The sequence below is a fragment of the Cyprinus carpio genome, chromosome A7, assembly GCF_018340385.1.
Source record: "Cyprinus carpio isolate SPL01 chromosome A7, ASM1834038v1, whole genome shotgun sequence".
NCBI classification, from domain to species: domain Eukaryota; kingdom Metazoa; phylum Chordata; class Actinopteri; order Cypriniformes; family Cyprinidae; genus Cyprinus; species Cyprinus carpio.
The window spans coordinates 45,485,183-45,505,043 of record NC_056578.1 but is presented as its reverse complement, the minus strand read 5'-3'; the positions used below and the strand labels follow the sequence as shown (position 1 = coordinate 45,505,043).

The window sequence follows — 19,861 nt, the reverse complement described above, 5'->3', positions numbered from 1 at the left end:
TAAAAGTGTAAAGAATTCAAAAATTAAGTTGTTTGTCATGTTCTGATCATAAAGAATAGTTTAAAACCACAATAAGACGTCTGGTTTTACAACTTTCATATTAGAGCAAAAATCTGCCTTTAAACTTGAAAGAAATAAAATTTGACAACTATTATCATAATATTGATATCGACTGATATGAAATATATATAGTATAATAGTAAGAATATACAAACCACAACTAAGAAGAGAACAGACAGAGAACTGGGAAAACTAAGTGCTTAAATACTAGAAAGAGTGTAATCATGAAATAACAGAACAGATGTGTGGAACTAACTAACAATCAAGAAACACTAACTAGGGAACTCAGGTACCCAACAAAAACGGAAAACAGGAACACTGAAAACTACATTTAAAACAGAACAAAAACCCTTACAAAAGTTTTTTTTAGGAGGTTCTCATTTAATGTCATGTAAATTGTAATATTAAAGATTTTCCAGTGAATGTCTCCATCTTTAACACTTTCTAGTAGGGGGTGGGAATCTTAGTCACCTCACAGATCGATCCGATCAGATTCTGGGAGTCACGATACGATTGCAGAACAATTCTTGATCTACTTTTTCCCCCTTATTAATTATTAGTTTAACCGACTTGATAATCTTACAATCCTTACATTTGCATATCCTTATATAAGTAATTTAGTACATTTAAAAATAATTACAACTTGAAAAATATAATTAAAACAGTTGTATGTTAAGATTTTTAAACTAATATAACTTCAAAACATTCAAGCAAGTAGCAAATAATAAAGAGGAGCATAGAAACATATTACATTAATTCGCTTCAATTAGGACTACAATATTATGTAATTATTATTTGTCCCATTTTATCTAAACAATTTACATTTTTCAAAACGAAACCTGTTTGTACAACTGGAGTTGTTTATTTATGACATATATGATTATTTATTAGGTATATATTATGATTAATATCAATAATAAATACTATAATGAATAGGGCATAACATTAATTATAATATATTAATTTACCTTTCTAATCATATCAAAAAATATAATAATTATGTCTACCAAGCTCTGATAATGAATGGAATATAATAATGTTAATAAAACAATAGTCCTATACCTTTAGAAGCACGGATGTGTCTGTCACTTTAATGGTATGATTCACACAAAAATTAAAGTAGTCATAATTTACCCAGGCTGTTCTAAACCTGCATAAACTTCTTTCTTCTGTTGATCACAAAAGAAAATACTTTGAAGAATGTGTCTCAACTAAACAGCTTGATGGTCGTAACTTCCATAGTAAGGTAAAAAACAAAACATCAGAGTCATTGGGGACCAGAAACTGTTTGGTTACCCACATTATTTAAAGTATCTTCTTTTATGTTCAACAAACATTTACTCAAACAGTACACTGACTGAACTGCTGTGAAGAGAGAAGTGAAGATGAACACGAGCCGAGCCAGATAACGAACGAAACATTGACTCGTTCTCGAGTCAAGCAACCGGTTGCATCGGTTTTCGGATCACCGGGTAGTGATGGGAAGTTCTGTTCTTTTCCGCGAACCGGTTCTTTCGGACAGTTTGATAAACCGGTTGCCGAAAACGGTTCACCAGTTCTTTTGAGCTCGACGTAATGACTTCATTGGCGATGATTGCCCTTGATTGAAGCCTTCGGTTTACCCGCGCTCATAACATTAGCACAGAATCAGTTCAGAATAAATCATCAAAAGAACCAGTTCGGTTCAGACACGCTGTGTGTCAGTCTGCTTCACGCATGCGCAGTATCATCAGCTCCTCGCTTCTCGAACCGGACGCGTCCGACAGAAACGGTTCTTGACTCGAGAACGAGTCAATGTTTCGTTCGTTATCTGGCTCGGTTCAGTCAGTGTACTGTTTGAGTAAATGAATTACTCCGGGATATTGGTTTATTTGAACTCAGAGGGAGTGTCAGCCATGTTAAAAAAGTTAACAGCTTAAGTCATTTGTGGATTAATGCTTATTGTTGACGCGAACCGTTTCAAAACGATTCAGTTCGATTTGGTGAACTGGTTCAAGAAGATTCCGTTACATCGAGTGATTCGTTCGCGAACCGGATGTGCTGTGAACGCGCTCATAACAGACCCAGGAGAGAAGTCAATGCTGAATAAAGTCGTAGTTATTGATATTTTTGAATCAAAATGTATTTTCGATGCTTCAAAAAATTCTAACGGACCCTCTGATGTCACATGGACTACTTTGAAGATGTTTTTATTACCTTTCTGGACGTGGACAGTATACCGTACATACATTCTCAATGGAGGGAACAGAAAGCTCTCGGACTAAATCTAAAATATCTTAAACTGTGTTCCGAAGATGAACGGAGGTCTTACGGGTTTGGAACGACATGAGGGTGAGTCATTAATGACATAATTTTCATTTTTGGGTGAACTATCCTTTTAAGAGCGTTTTCTGCAAGTCATTTTACGATCGTTCGTTATTGTTTCACGTGTGTTTCCCAAAAATGCACTTAACACAATCGCAGGTATCCGTGCTTTAAGTGCTGCTTAGAGGAGTCGCTGTCCGTTTGTCAAGTGCTGAAATGTCATAGATTATATTATATTATATTATATTATATTAATTATATTATATTATATTAAAGTGTGTAATATTATACTTTACATAATAATATATAATATACTTCCGGGTCCTGTAACACTTTATAATAATGTTCTGTTATAAGTCATTTATAAATTATTAGTTAATGATGAACTAATCATTTACAAAACATGACTATACATTCATAAATGATTAATAAGTAATAAGTTAACATTTTAGTAATGTTTTATTAATTCAGTTATAAGTCACTTATAAGTTATTAGTTAATGATGAACAAATCATTTAAAAAAACATGATTATATGTTCATAAATGATTAATGAGTGGTATACTAACGATTTACAAATGTGTTGTAAGTTATCTAAAAAAAATTTAATCATGAAATAAATCAAAATGATCATTAGTAGATGGTTTATAAGTTATTAGTTGATACATTATTTATCACTTATAAATCACTGAAGTATTTCTGTCAAAATTGTTTTGTATAATTATCTCAATAAACAATTATTAATCATGAACAAATGATGAATAAACAATTAGTAAATGATCAGTATATGATTTATTGGCAAATTTGTTAGCTTGTCTGTGTTCATAAGCACAAACATGCAGGTATGCTAAAGCACTATTTTTTAAGAAGAGTAATTCATTTGTTTTGAAGTTAATAAACATGTATAAATGTCTTAGTCAGATGATTCCAGTGGGTTGTGTTAAATCCTTTCACTCATCGGCACAGACTTGTGTTCTGTGTGGAGTGTGTGGATCTAGTGATGAAGTGAACCCCTTCCACTGAAGCTCACATCAGGTGCACAGAGTTACAGACTCCATGTGTGTCACAGAAGACAGCTGTCTATACCCTCACCAGTCAGTACTTAGTACACACTACACAGTGTTCAACACCTGTTATAGATGATGTGTAAACACAGGAATAAATCATTTACAAAGCTTTCTGCATCCCCTGATCTAAAGTGTACACTATCCATCACTTGTAAATGTGTTACATATCACTTGCAGGCCTTTCTTACCTGTTACAAATTATTTGTAAATGTATACAAGTCATGTATAACACTTTCTGCATCCCCTGATCTAAAGTGTAAACTATTCATCACTTGTAAATGTGTTACATATCATTTGTAGATCTTCCTGTTACATGATCCATCTCATTCCGACACTTTACCCAAGCTTGAACTTAATTTTTCAAAATAAATAAATTAACACTCTGCCACCATTTAATCAGCACATAATTGATTAAAAATAAATTTAAAACACATGGGACAGCTGCTCACCATAACATGAAAACGCACCATAAACGTAGTCCATTATTTTGTGCATTTTATTCCAAGTCTTCAGAAGTCGTACGATACCACCGTGTGAGAAAAAGATTTGTTTTCCGTAATATAATCATTATACATTAATAACAGTACATAGCTGCCGTCTCATCCGTTAAAACTTTCAAAATTGGTGCTTCAACACAACGACACTGGTTTGCGGCAGTGACGTCAAACCTCGCTCCTTATTGGCTGTCACTTGTGATTTGCGACCACCATAGATTGTTTGCGACATGCTGAATTGTGTTGAGTGAGATGCGGTGTGACGCTTTGAAGGATGGAAATGCAGATCAGGAGAATGTTTGCAACGATTAAACATTTTAATTTCATACTGTAACTCACACAAAATTGTTTTGCTGTCAGATCACTGGTAATGTAGCACACGCGTCGTTTTATCTGTTCTTTATACTGCTTTTTGTAATGTTTTAAATAAATTATTGTGACTAACGTACATTTATCTGCCTGTTACACTTTGTATATTGTCAAAAATGGTTATGTTTAAGATTATAGGGTGGAGTATGGAGCTTAAAATGATCTTTTTTATACAATAGTATATTAAACTAAGATAATAGTCACTGTCAATATATCTATATTGCGTTTTTATTTTTGGGAAGTGGCTAAAACGTCGTGTATAAGGAGTGAGTTAGAGGCTCAAAGATATCTATATAATAGTAAAAAATATATTTGCATAACAAAATATAATTTAAATATCATATAAGGGATTTGTATAGATTTGTATATCCTGTAACTGAAAGGTATACCAGAACCTTTGCATATGGCAAATACATGGTAAATTTACCAACTGCAGTTTGTACATAATTTATAAAGATCTGCAAGTGATATGTAACACATTTACAAGTGATGAATAGTTTACACTTTAGATCAGGGGATGCAGAAAGCTTTGTAAATGATTTATTCCTGTGTTTACACATCATCTATAACAGGTGTTGAACACTGTGTAGTGTGTACTAAGTACTGACTGGTGAGGGTATAGACAGCTGTCTTCTGTGACACACATGGGGTCTGTAACTCTGTGCACCTGATGTGAGCTTCAGTGGAAGGGGTTCACTTCATCACTAGATCCACACACTCCACACAGAACACAAGTCTGTGCTGATGAGTGAAAGGATTTAACACAAGCCACTGGAATCATCTGACTAAGACATTTATACATGTTTATTAACTTCAAAACAAATGAATTACTCTTCTTAAAATAGTGCTTTAGCATACCTGCATGTTTGTGCTTATGAACACAGACAAGCTAACAAATTTGCCAATAAATCATATACTGATCATTTACTAATGGTTTATTCATCATTTGTTCATGATTAATAATTGTTTATTGAGATAATTATACAAAACAATTTTGACAGAAATACTTCAATGATTTATAAGTGATAAATAATGTATCAACTAATAACTTATAAACCATCTACTAATGATCCGTTTGATTTATTTCATGATTAATTTTTTTTTTTAGATAACTTACAACACATTTGTAAATCGTTAGTATACCACTCATTAATCATTTATGAACATATAATCATGTTTTGTAAATGATTCGTTCATCATTTAACTAATAACTTATAAGTGACTTATAACTGAATTAATAAAACATTACTAAAATGTTAACTTATTAATCATTTATGAATGTATAGTCATGTTTTGTAAATGATAAGTTCATCATTAACTAATAATTTATAAATGACTTAACAGAACATTATTATAAAGTGTTACCATTACTTTTTTTATTTTATTTTTTATTCAGTCATTTAATTTATATATGTATTTCTATTTTTTCTGCCCTTTTTAGTTATTCCATTTATAAATTAACTTTTACAAAACGAGTAATAAAGTGTACAATAAAGCACAATCAAATCCTTATATTATAATCACATTGCACTTGAATCAAGTTAAAGGTGTAATCTTCGGATTGTCCTGCAGGTGAGCGCATAAATCTGTCTTCTTACGATGCACTTCACTTTATGATTACTCCAGAGCACTCGTAGATCTACGATGATTTTCAAGTGCTACTTAAGTTACGATGATTTTGGGAAACAGACCGTAATATTAAGATCAGTCGTACGATCTTTTTTACGAACTTAGGCTTACGAAGCTTTTGGGAAACTCAGCCCAGATCTCTTTGCGACCACAAGAAACAAACAGGAGACTTTTCAGACGCGCTTCAGCTGCCCTCAGCAAACAAGCGCGGAAAAGATAGGCAGCAGGTGCCAAAAGAGCTTCAGTAGAACAGCAGGGAACTGCGGTCTGATGAGATGATGTTATATGTTAGTAAAACAAACTTTCCTGTCCCGACAGAGCTTTTACTGCTCAAGGCGCGCGCTCTTCAACTGTACGTGAATATGAGACGCACGCTCACTTCAGAAATAAACCGCACTAGAAACTGCGAGCATACATTGTCAGTTAATTCACGAAATTACCAAAATGGAGATTAAAGCTGCAAAACTGTATATGTGCACTACATTTAAGAACGTCTCTCAAATGAATGCAGCCTACTGAGATATTTTTTTTTAAATTATAATTTAATGCACAAGTAGACCAAATGTGAGCACAGTACAGTTAAATGTAGTAGAAAATATGCCCTAATTTTTCGTTAATTTGTAAAGTATGATAATGAAAAGAAAATTAAACCATATTTAAATTCATAAAATAACTCATTTTACATTCTTACATTATTTTCCTTTATACAGAGCTCAAATTAGGTATGACAAAAGTGCTGCAATGAGTTCATTTTGACAACTAACAGAATGTTAAACATTGACTGATGACTGATGAGTTGATTGATAATATAAAGTTCAGTGAATGTTGACTTTAGTTATCTGCATGTCTCATTCATGAGCAGGCCTGTGCAATGATGGAGAACAAGATTTTGGTGTTAAGACCCAGAACCAAGATTACTGAGCAATAAAGCTACAGTGAGCCCTTTTATTAAAATACCTGGAGCCTAGGTAATAGAAAAATAATACAAATATTGTAGGGCTGTCAAATGATTAATCACGATTAATCACATCCAAAATAAAAGTTTTGTTTACATAATATATGTGTGTATACTGTGTATATTTATTATGTATATATAAATACACACACATGCATGTATATATTTTTCAGAAGAATATGTTATGTTTATATATTAAATATATTTATATATAATATAAAATATAAGAATATAAATATATAAATGTATATACATGTAAATATTTTCTAAATATATAATTTATGTGTGTGTATTTATATATACATAATAAATATACCCTGTACACATACATATATTATGTAAACAAAACTTTTATTTTGGATGTGATTAATCGTGATTAATCATTTGACAGCCCTAAAATATTGTCATTCACTCAGTATTACTTGATGCAATTCACAACTATCTCAATTACAATTAAGTACAAATTAATTGTATTTGGTTGTATTTTAGGCACTAAAACAGTCCACTACTTTACAGTCAAATCCTAACTATTTGAAGTAATGATGATTTCTGTGCCACCCCAGACTGGTTGCTTGCCCCTCCCTGGCCACCCCTATGAAGACATCCTGGCTTAATATCAGTTCATTTCTGAGTATCTCTATTGCTCAGGAAGAATAAATAAACATGTTTGTGAATGGGCATTTGATTTACATTTTAGAGAAACTGAGAGATTTTAAACACGGATACAAACCAGCCACTTTTCAATGAAAATTGCCATTGTAAATTCAAAATAGACCATCTGTGTAATTCAGGTATAGATTCAATGAGTTGAAAACTCTTGCTACTTCATACTTCAATACAAAACAATGCTGAACTTATGATATGATATGTTTAAATGTTATAATAGTGATTTTATAATGTCTAAATATAAACCCAATAGCAAAACGGGAAAAGAACTATATCACAGAGTGGAAATGGTAAAGGATACCATAAATTATCATCTGCTTCCATCTAGTGGCCATATTGGAAACATGACATTCATTTTAATAGCGTTTGTTTTTCTACCAGGTGAAATTTTTCACTTAGCATGGCAAATTTTCCATGAATTATGTAAAAATGGAAAAGACTAAAAAAAAAAAAAAAAAAAAACTTCCTGATGTCCTTTAAAGTACATTTTACTATATAACAATGTACAAACATATGAATAACTTTGAGGCAAATGACACACACACACACACACACACACACACACACACACACACACAAACACACACACACACACACACATTATATATTCAAATCACCTAACTAAAAAGTGAGCAATATTACATGTGTTTGAAAATAAAAATGAATAATAAAAAAAATGTGTTGTTCTGTCTGGGGTCTGCCATCAGGAGTTATAGAGGATGTTATTTCACACATTTCTCTTATATTTGGTAAATTACATTTTATATGATTCAAGTTGACCATTGCACAGTAAAACCTACTTGTATGCATCATCTTTCATATTACATTAACTTAATTATTAATAAAATGTAAGAATTTGAGAAGACACTACAGGGCTGTTACCAATCAAATTAAATCAATATCAATTAAAATGATATTTCCACTGCAGAAAGAAACTGAAGCAGCTGATGTGACATTTAGATTCATTTACACACAGTTTAATGATGCTGAGATGTATCCATTTCTCCTGTCTTATGACTTTTTACAGTGCATTATGTAATATTCTCTGGATTTATCCTCACAAAGAATAAGGCAACCGAAAAATAATAGGAAAAAATATAAGCAGCCAAAGAACACATAATAAAACATCTTTAAAACCCAGGCGCTGCTCCAAAACATAGACCACCTTTCATCAGCCGCTTCATTACAGAGAGACTTTCTAGAAGTACAACAATATGTTGTGTCACAATATATCACAATACAAAACTGCAACAATAATTATTGTAGAAAGTTACTGTATCATCTGTAGATCAATGCAAGTGAAAGTTTAGACAGATTTAATTTAACATGAAATATGGTGAATCCTGAAGGTCACACATTCAAACTTCTTTGTTTATTAATTGAAATTAACTGAAATAAAATTCATTACATCTTAAAATTCAGTAATTAAAACATTTTAAATACATGTAGTGAGGGACAGAGTGAAATCGTAAGGGTCTAATATAATTCTGTATTTTTAACTAAGCAGAATCATGAATATTTGTGTTCTGGTGTCTCTATTGCTCTCTGCATGAGGGTGTTATTCAAGTCCATTCCTGATGTAACACTACATTTAGCTGTTTGTCTGAGCATGTGACTGTTAGAACAGATCTCCATCCAGTCACTTTATCAGATCCTGAGACATCCATCTTGTCCTGTCTGATACCCAAAACCAGTTCACAAAGCCGTATTCAGCCGTGTACCTAGAACTGTATTAAAGAAAATCAACATGTGATGTTAAAAACCTTGAAATGGAGACATTCTCTTACTTGAAACCAAACAATCATGTTAAACAACAATTGAAAGCACTGTAAGAGCAAGTAAAATACGTGAAATACTAAATAATAAAAATTAATAAATTATTATTTGATTAAATGGAACAGTGAAATGATCAATAATTATGATTACTCATAAATAAAAACAAAGAAAATAATAACACAGATGTATAATGGACGCTCTCTTAAAGAAACACACACAGAGGTGGTTATCAACCTTATTTTTTTCTACACAGAAGTAAACTGTTTTCTGTGAATGTGTGAGACGTCAGGTTCATTAGACACTGTAGAGAAATAACCAGAAGAATAACAAAGTGCAGTAAACGGAAAAAAAACTGTGTGCACTACAAACCAGTGTGTTCATAATTAAGATAATATATTAAAATAATATATAAATAATGGTGGGACACCAGTTTGCAATAACAAGCAGCAAAACAAGCTGTTTTGTAGCAAAAAATAGACAGATGTGAATGACACTGTAAACCAGACACATTAAACTGCAGCGCTCTTACGAGAAAAATAAGATAGATTGAGATTCCTGAGATCCTTCATGACTTAAACAGAGCCTCCTCAAAAAACTGAAATGAGAAAACTAATGACAGTACACAAATAAAACAGAACCAATATTATGAAATATGACATAAATAATTATTTAGTAGATTTATAATACATTTACAAAATATTTGTTCCCTGAAAGAGCTGTTTGAGTCACTTCATATTTTTGTCTTTCTTCACAGATTTACCAACATCTACACTGACTGTGACTCCAGACAGTCCTGTATTCACTGGAGAGACAGTCAATCTGATGTGTGTGATTGAGTCTCACAGTGACTGGAGACAGAGAAATGGCCTGAAATATGACCGGAGATATGACTGGACATATTACCAGACATATGAGTGGAGATATGAGTGGTATAAAGGCAGTGTAATGTTACAGACGTCTGAGCGTTACACTGTAAACACAGACACTCTCACTATCACAGCAGTAACTACATCTGATGCGGGTCAGTTCTGGTGTAGAGGACAGAGAGATAAAAGACTAAACTCATCAAAATCAAGCTCTGCTGTTTCTCTCACTGTGAAGGGTGAGTTAAATATCATTGTCCTCATAAACTCACTCTGTTATGATCACATGTCCATCTGAGAGACTGTGGTTTTGATCAAAATGGAAAACTCTTACTGTTTACCAAATTCAGCTCAATATTCAGCTCTATTCTTCCTATTTCTTCATGAGAAACAAATCACATCATACAACAATAGTTACTCAAACGGTCACATGACCTAACTGCACTTTTTAAACTCTTAAATTATGTAAATGTTGTACAGTCTGTGATTGTATGATCTGTGAATACAACAGAATACACAAACCTCTCAAAATCATAAAGATTGCTTTATGCTCTTTAAAGTTGGATTCAGATTTGCTGTCAGAGTTTTTATAACTGAAAATCAATCAATGATATAATTCCTGTGTTATTGTTATTTTTGTGGTGTGACTCCGCTGTTCTCTTAGAGTTAAAACTACTACGAAAACTTTGTAGTTACAGTTGTCTTTAAAGTTATCAGTCTTGAAAGGGTCTTTAGTCTTTGTGCGCGACTCAAAGACTAACTTTTTTCCATTTCATTTTATTTTAAGTTGAATGCAAAATATTTTCTTGAAATACGCCTGAATTTCAATAATTTAACAACAGTTGCATGTTCACTGTTCTCTAATATCAGTTAATGGTAGGGCTGGATGATAAATAGATATCGATAATTATCGCGCGATATAAATTTCCTCGATAAACGATAATAAAAGTTTGATAAATGCTCGATACAATGTTTATGAGGCAAACGCGGAACGAAAGAGCGCTCGTCATTTAAAGCGCGTCACTAGGACCGTTTATCCGCTCGGGTCAGAGTTAAACAGCGGCGCGAGCTTCACAAGAGCAGATGCGTTACTCGCTGATGAATCTCGATCAAACATTGCTGCTGTGAGATCCAGAGTGAAGTTCTTGAATTCAGCGAAGAGCACAAATAACTCTGTTTCCAGCCAGATGATACAGCGCTGACGAACAGCAGAAATACTGTGCGCAACCACAGTGAGAAGACTTTTAATCTACAAATCACCATCATTTACCATAGATTTACTGTAGTACCACTAACTGCACCATGGTATTGTGTCACAAATCTCAATATTTGTGTCGAATTCTATTATATTATCAATGTAGACGTGTATTAAATGTATTGAAGGAGGAATAATGTAATATAATTACAGTAATTTTGTGATCAAGCTAGTATTTAGCCTAAACTAAATGTATTTAGACATTCGTGTAGTTTTTATACAAATACCTAGAAGCCATATTCCATTTTTTTCATGGTACTGAGGCGCTATAATTGTGGTTTTAATTGATTATCATGATCTAATTGTATGCTACTATGGAAGACCAATGGTTAAAAGCACCTCAAACAGTCAGAATTAAATTTCATCATATGAGATTGCTACAGTTTTTACAGATATTACTGATTTTGATAATGAACATAAATCTACATCTGCATCCTAACTCAAGCTACTATCAAATGTGTGTTTCTAGGAGAAAAATAAAGAAAAACAAATTATAAATATTATCAGGGAACACAAACCTGTTTCTTGATTTGAAACAGTAAGATTATATTTTTTCTATTTAGATATTTATTTTGTTAAGTAAAAAGCTGTAAAAGTGTAAAGAATTCAAAAATGAAGTGTTTGTCATGTTCTGATCATAAAGAATAGTTTAAAACCACAATAAGACGTCTGTTTTTTACAACTTTCAAATTGGAGCAAAAATCTGCCTTTAAACTTGAAAGAAATGAAATTTGACAACTATCGTGATAATATCGATATCGACTGATATGAAATATATATATAGTAATAATACCCAGCCCTAGTTAATGGTCACATGACATGCAGATAAACAAATTAAACATTTTATACGTTTGTGTTTTGTTTTTATTTATTTATTTATTTATTTATTTATTTATTTATTTATTTATTTATTTCTTTGTTTGTTTGTTTATTTATTTAAGATTTAATTATTAGCTTTTCATCAACTCACAACCTCCTGCAGTTCTCTCACAAACCTCAGTTTGGTTAAGCCTGCTTTATATGACAGATATTGTGCAGTTATTATTGATTTTAAAACTTGTTTTAGAAAGCTGAATAGAGTTAGATTCACACACAGTTCAGTTATTAGTGCTTCTTAATCCTGCTGCTGGAGACCCGATCTGAACATTTATGTCTCATTTATCTGACTCACTCAGTTCAGTTCATCTAGCTCTCTGTTAATCACACAATCAGGTGTTAAATAAGAGAGACGTGCAGAACCACATCCAGACACATCCCCAGAACCAGGATTAAGAACCACTGAATTAGAGTCACAACTGTATATTATAACTGAAGTGACTCACATCCACATTGAGAACCTGCTGCATGAACAGAAACAGCTAACTGTGACGTCTGTCATGATTGTAATGAGGTGCATGATGATAGAAAGATCAAGAAACAGTCTTTTAACAAGTAAATCCTACAGGAACAGGAACACTTAACACTTTCTAGTGGGGGTGGGAATCTTTAGTCACCTCACGATCCGATCTGATTCAGATTCAGATTCTGGGAGTCACGATCCGATTCCAGAACAATTCTTGATCTACTTTTTTCCCTTTATTAATTAATTAGTTTACCGACTTGATAATCTTACAATCCTTACATTTACATAAACAAACAAAAAAAATATATTAAATTAAAAAATAATCACAACATTAAATATATAATTAAAACAGTTGTATGTTAAGAATTTTAAACTAATATAACTTCAAAACATTCAAGCAAGTAGCAAATAATAAAGAGGAACATAGAAACATATTACAAACAACAAACAAAGAGTGCTTTCAGTATTTAAGATTATCTGAACGTCTTCCATTCAAGAACTGTGAATGATTTTCAGAGTGAAGGACACAAATGATCAGTGAAGAACTCAGAGCTCAACAATAAACCATGAGAAAACATGTTCAACTTCATGCTTCAAACATGCTTCAATTAGGACTACAATATTATGTAATTATTATTTGTCCCATTTTTATCTAAAAAATTTACATTTTTCAAAACTTTTTAAAATGCCAAATTGTTTATGACATATATGATTATTTATTAGGTATATATTTATGATTAATATCAATAATAAATTAATGAATGGGGCATAACATTAATTATAATATATTAATTTACCTTTCTAATCATATCTACAAATATAATAATTATGTTTACCAAGCTCTGATAATGTATGGAATATAATAATGTTAATAAAACAATAGGCCTATACCTTTAGAAGCACGGATGTGTCTGTCACTTTAATGGTATGATTCACACAAAAATGAAAGTAGTCATAATTTAGCCAGGCTGTTCTAAACCTGCATAAAGTTCTTTCTTCTGTTGATCACAAAAGAAAATACTTTGAAGAATGTGTCTCAACTAAACAGCTTGATGGTCGTAACTTCCATAGTAAGGTAAAAAACAAAACATCAGAGTCATTGGAGACCAGAAACTGTCTGGTTACCCACATTATTTAAAGTATCTTCTTTTATGTTCAACAGAAGAAACATATTATTACAGGTTTAGAACAACCTGTGGGTGTGTAAACGAGGACACAATTTACATTTTTGGGTGAACTGTCTCTTTAAGTCAGACAGTCCACCGTGAACAGCTGAAATGTCTCTCTGCTTTCATCATTAGTTACTGAACAGACACATTGATAACTTTCCCGTTCAGCGCTACATTTGGAGATTCTTGTGTTCAGAGGGCAGATGTGAGCTCCTAATGTTTTATATCCGCGCAAGTTTGTTTACCGCGTGCTGCGCTCGTGTGAAAGGGCTTTAATGGCGCGCGTTCTGGAGACTCCGTCGCAAACAAAAAAAACAAAACAAAACCAAAATCAAATTATCTTATAGCCTACTTCTTATTAAATTTCATTGTTTAATTATAATTTATATTAGTATTATAAACTTATATAACTTATAGTGCAAAATACTTATTTGTTTATTCAAATATGTGTTAGGCTTTTTGTAAATACTGGACAAATCATTCACCTTAAATACGGGACGATTCCTTATTTTAAGGGACGGGTGACAGCCCTAATATTATTAACTTGGTTATGTTTACATTAATTTTGCATCATAAAACATTTTGAGACGCAAGTCCATTAAACCACTTACACTGAGTAGCGCACAGCGGCATGCACGAGCAGTCGTCACAAACAAAGCGCGCGTCAGCATTTGAAATTGAAAGCAGCCTTCTGTTCGTGAGGTTCATATTTTAATATATAAGCATGTGAGGGACAGAGTGAAATCATAAGGGTCTAATATAATTCTGTGTTTTTAACTAAGCAGAATCATGAATATTTGTGTTCTGGTGTCTCTATTGCTCTCTGCATGAGGGTCTTATTCAAGTCCATTCCTGATGTAACACTACATTTAGCTGTTTGTCTGAGCATGTGACTGTTAGAACAGATCTCCATCCAGTCACTTTATCAGATCCTGAGACATCCATCTTGTTCTGTCTGATACCCAAAACCAGTTCACAAAGCCGTATTCAGCCGTGTACCTAGAACTGTATTAAAGAAAATCAACATGTGATGTTAAAAACCTTGAAATGGAGACATTCTCTTACTTGAAACCAAACAATCATGTTAAAACAACAACTGAAAGCACAGCAAGAACAAGTAAAATAAGTGAAATACTAAATAATAAAAATGAATAAATGATTATTTGATTAAATGGAACAATGAAATGATCAGTAATTATGATTACACATTAATAAAAACAAAGAAATAATAACACAGGTGTATAATGGATGCTCTCTTGAAGAAACACACACAGAGGCTGTTATCAACCTTTTTTTTCAACGCAGAAGTAAACTGTTTTCTGTGAATGTGTGAGACGTCAGGTTCATTAGACACTGTAGAGAAATAACCAGAAGAATAACAAAGTGCAGGAAACGGAAAAAAAACAACTGTGTGCACTACAAACCAGTGTTCATAATTAAGATAACATATTAAAATATATATAAATAATGGTAGGACACCAGTTTGCAATAACAAGCAGCAAAACAAGGTTTTTGTAGCAAAAAAATAGACAGAAGTGAATGACACTGTAAACCAGACACATTAAACTGTGGCGCTCTTACGAGAAAAATAAGATAGATTGAGATTCCTGAGATCCTTCATGACTTAACCAGAGCCTCCTCAAAAAATTGAAATGAGAAAACTAATGACAGTACACAAATAAAACAGAACCAGTATTATGAAATATGACATAAAATAATGAATTGTAGTTTTATAAAACATTTACAAAACACCATACACTTAAAGAGCTGTTTGAGTCACTTCATATTTTTGTCTTTCTTCACAGATTTACCCAGATCTACACTGACTGTGACTCCAGACAGTCCTGTATTCACTGGAGAGAGAGTGAGTCTGAAGTGTGTGATTGAGTCTTACAGAGACTGGAGAAAGAGAAATGACCTGACACATGACTGGAGTAATGACTGGACATATTACCAGACACATTACCAGACATATTACCAGACATATGTGTGGAGATATGAGTGGTATAAAGACAGAGACAGTGTAATGTTACAGACGTCTGAGCGTTACACTGTATACAGAGACACTCTCACTATCAGAGGAGCTACTGAGTCTGATCAGGATCAGTTCTGGTGTAGAGGACAGAGAGATAAAAGACCAGAATCATCACAATCAAGCTCTGTTTCTCTCACTGTGAAGGGTGAGTTAAATATAATTGTCCTCATAAACTCACTCTGTTATGATCACATGTCCAACTGAGAGACTGTGGTTTTGATCAAAATGGAAAACTCTTACTGTTTACCAAATTCAGCTCAATATAAACTGTATTCTGTCTTTTTTCTTCATGAGAAACAAATCACATCATACATCGAATCTTTTTTTAGAGCTTTTTCATGATGCAAAAGGGATTAACGTTATTTACTGTAAAGAGAATTTACAGTAATAATTGTAGAATTGACAGAAAATGTCTTAACAGTGCAGTATTTTTCTTATATGTTAATAACACTGATTATGATACAGTAATGTTTTTTTTCAATATTTACTCATATGTGTATTAATACAGCGAGACCAAAAGCTGTAGTGAAGGTGACTCCAGATCAGCGTGTGTTCAGAGGAGAGACAGTCACTCTCACATGTGACATACAGAGATATATATGTCACAGGACAATACAGATTTGCTGTCAGAGTTTTTATTACTGAAAATCAATCAGTGATATAATTCCTGTGTTGTTATTGTTATTTTTGTGGTGTGACTCCGCTGCTCTCTTAGAGTTAAAACTACTTTGAAAACTTTGTAGTTACAGTTGTCTTTAAAGTTATCAGTCTTGAAAGGGCTTTTTACATGCAGTGCTCTGTTTCTATAAAGCAGTGATTCACAAACCTTTTTCATTTCATTTTAATTTTAAGCTGAACGCTTTTGACGTAAAATATTTACTTGAAATACGCCTGAAATTTTTTATTAATACTTCAATAATTAAACAACAGATGCATGTTCACTGTTCTCTAATATCAGTTAATGGTAGGGCTGGATGATAAATAGATAAAGATAATTATCGCGCGACATAAATTTCCTCGATAAACGATAATAAAAGTTTGATAAATGCTCGATAGTACAATGTTTATGAGGCAAACGCGGAACGAAAGAGCGCTCGTCATTTAAAGCGCGTCACTAGGACCGTTTATCCGCTCGGGTCAAAGTTAAACAGCGGCGCGAGCTTCACGAGAGCAGATGCGTTACTCGCTGATGAATCTCGATCAAACATTGCTGCTGTGAGATCCATAATCTACAAATCACCATCATTTACCATAAATTAATAACTCTGTTTCCAGCCAGATGATACAGCGCTGACGAACAGCAGAAATACTGTGCGCAACCACAGTGAGAAGACTTTTAATCTACAAATCACCATCATTTACCATAGATTTACTGTACTATCACTAACTGCACCATGGTATTGTGTCAGAAATCTGAATATTTTATTATATTATTAATGTAGACATGTATTAAATGTATTGAAGGAGTAGTAATGGAATACAATTACAGTAATTTTGTGATCAAGCTAGCGTTTAGCCTAAACTAAATGTATTTGGACATTCGTGTAGTTTTTATACAAATACCTAGAAGCCATTTTTTCATGGTACTGAGGCGCTATAACTGTGGTTTTAATTGATTATCATGATCTAAATGTATGCTACTATGGAAGACCAATGGTTAAAAGCAACTCAAACAGTCAGAATTAAATTTCACCATATGAGATTGCTACAGTTTTCACAGATATTACTGATTTTGATAATGAACATAAATCTGCATCTGCATCCTAACTCAAGCTACTATCAAATGTGTGTTTCTAGGAGAAAAAATTAAGAAAAACATATTATAATATTATCAGGGAACACAAACCTGTTTCTTGATTTGAAACTCATTAGAACATGCAGAACTAAGTTTTATTTATTTTTTCTATTAAAATATTTATTTTGTTAAGTAAAAGTATTTTATTTTTATATTTTTATGATTTAATTATTAGCTTTTCATCAACTCACAACCCCTGCAGTTCTCTCACAAACCTCAGTTTGGTTAAGGCTGCTTTATAGGACAGTTATTGTGCAGTTATTAGTGATTTTAAAACTTGTTTTAGAAAGCTGAATAGAGTTAGATTCACACACAGTTCAGTTACAGGTCCTTCTCAAAAAATTAGCATATTGTGAAAAAGTTCATTATTTTCCATAATGTAATGATAAAAAATTAAACTTTCATATATTTTAGATTCATTGCACACCAACTGAAATATTTCAGGTCTTTTATTGTTTTAATACTGATGATTTTGGCATGCAGCTCATGAAAACCCAAAATTCCAAAAAATTAGCATATCATGAAAAGGTTCTCTAAACGAGCTATTAATCTAATCATCTGAATCAACTTATTAACTCTAAACACCTACAAAAGATTCCTGAGGGTTTTAAAAACTCCCAGCCTGGTTCATTACTCAAAACCGCAATCATGGGTAAGACTGCCGACCTGACACCCTCAAGCGAGAGGGAGGGTAAAGACACAGAAAGAAAATTTCTGAACGAATAGGCTGTTCCCAGAGTGCTGTATCAAGGCACCTCAGTGGGAAGTCTGTGGGAAGGAAAAAAGTGTGGCAAAAAACGCTGCACAACGAGAAGAGGTGACCGGACCCTGAGGAAGATTGTGGAGAAGGACCGATTCCAGACCTTGGGGGACCTGCGGAAGCAGTGGACTGAGTCTGGAGTAGAAACACCCAGAGCCACCATGCACAGGCGTGTGCTTTTGAACCAGAAACAGCGGCAGAAGCGCCTGACCTGGGCTACAGAGAAGCAGCACTGGACTGTTGCTCAGTGGTCCAAAGTACTTTTTTTCGGATGAAAGCAAATTTTGCATGTCATTCGGAAATCAAGGTGCCAGAGTCTGGAGGAAGACTGGGGAGAAGGAAATGCCAAAATGCCTGAAGTCCAGTGTCAAGTACCCACAGTCAGTGATGGTCTGGGGGTGCCATGTCAGCTGCTGGTGTTGGTCCACTGTGTTTTATCAAGGGCAGGGTCAATGCAGCTAGCTATCAGGAGATTTTGGAGCACTTCATGCTTCCATCTGCTGAAAAGCTTTATGGAGATGAAGATTTCGTTTTTCAGCATGACCTGGCACCTGCTCACAGTGCCAAAACCACTGGTAAATGGGTTTACTGACCAAGGTATTACTGTGCTCAATTGGCCTGCCAACTCTCCTGACCTGAACCCCATAGAGAATCTGTGGGATATTGTGAAGAGAAAGTTGAGAGACGCAAGACCCAACACTCTGGATGAGCTTAAGGCCGCTATCGAAGCATCCTGGGCCTCCATAACACCTCAGCAGTGCCACAGGCTGATTGCCTCCATGCCACGCCGCATTGAAGCAGTCATTTCTGCAAAAGGATTCCCGACCAAGTATTGAGTGCATAACTGAACATAATTATTTGAAGGTTGACTTTTTTTGTATTAAAAACACTTTTCTTTTATTGGCGTATGAAATATGCTAATTTTTTTGAGATAGGAATTTTGGGTCTTTCATGAGCTGTATGCCAAAAATCATCAGTATTAAAACAATAAAAGACCTGAAATATTTCAGTTGGTGTGCAATGAATCTAAAAATATATGAAAGTTTAATTTTTATCATTACATTATGGAAAATAATGAACTTTTTCACAATATGCTAATTTTTTGAGAAGGACCTGTATTAGTGCTTCTTAATCCTGCTGCTGGAGACCCGATCTGAACATTTATGTCTCCTTTATCTGACTCACTCAGTTCAGTTCATCTAGCTCTCTGTTAATCACACAATCAGGTGTTAAATAACAGAGACATGCAAAACCACATCCAGACACATCCCCAAAACCAGGATTAATAACCACTGAATTAGAGTCACAACTGTATATTATAACT

At 33.4% G+C, this 19,861-nt stretch overlaps 1 protein-coding gene across 6 annotated transcripts in view; it reads left to right on the top strand.

Moving 5' to 3' along the window:
- LOC109078437 (leukocyte immunoglobulin-like receptor subfamily B member 3) overlaps window positions 1-19,861 on the top strand; it is a 351,195-nt gene that overhangs the window by 304,102 nt on the left and 27,232 nt on the right. For 5 of the 6 annotated variants that reach the window (XM_042761277.1, XM_042761276.1, XM_042761275.1 and 2 more), the window contains exon 2: window positions 10,073-10,420. The exons of the other annotated variant lie outside the window; for it this stretch is intronic. In XM_042761277.1, the coding sequence (XP_042617211.1) occupies window positions 10,073-10,420 (348 nt within the window). The remainder of the gene's footprint in view (window positions 1-10,072; window positions 10,421-19,861) is intronic. 6 annotated transcript variants of the gene reach the window in all.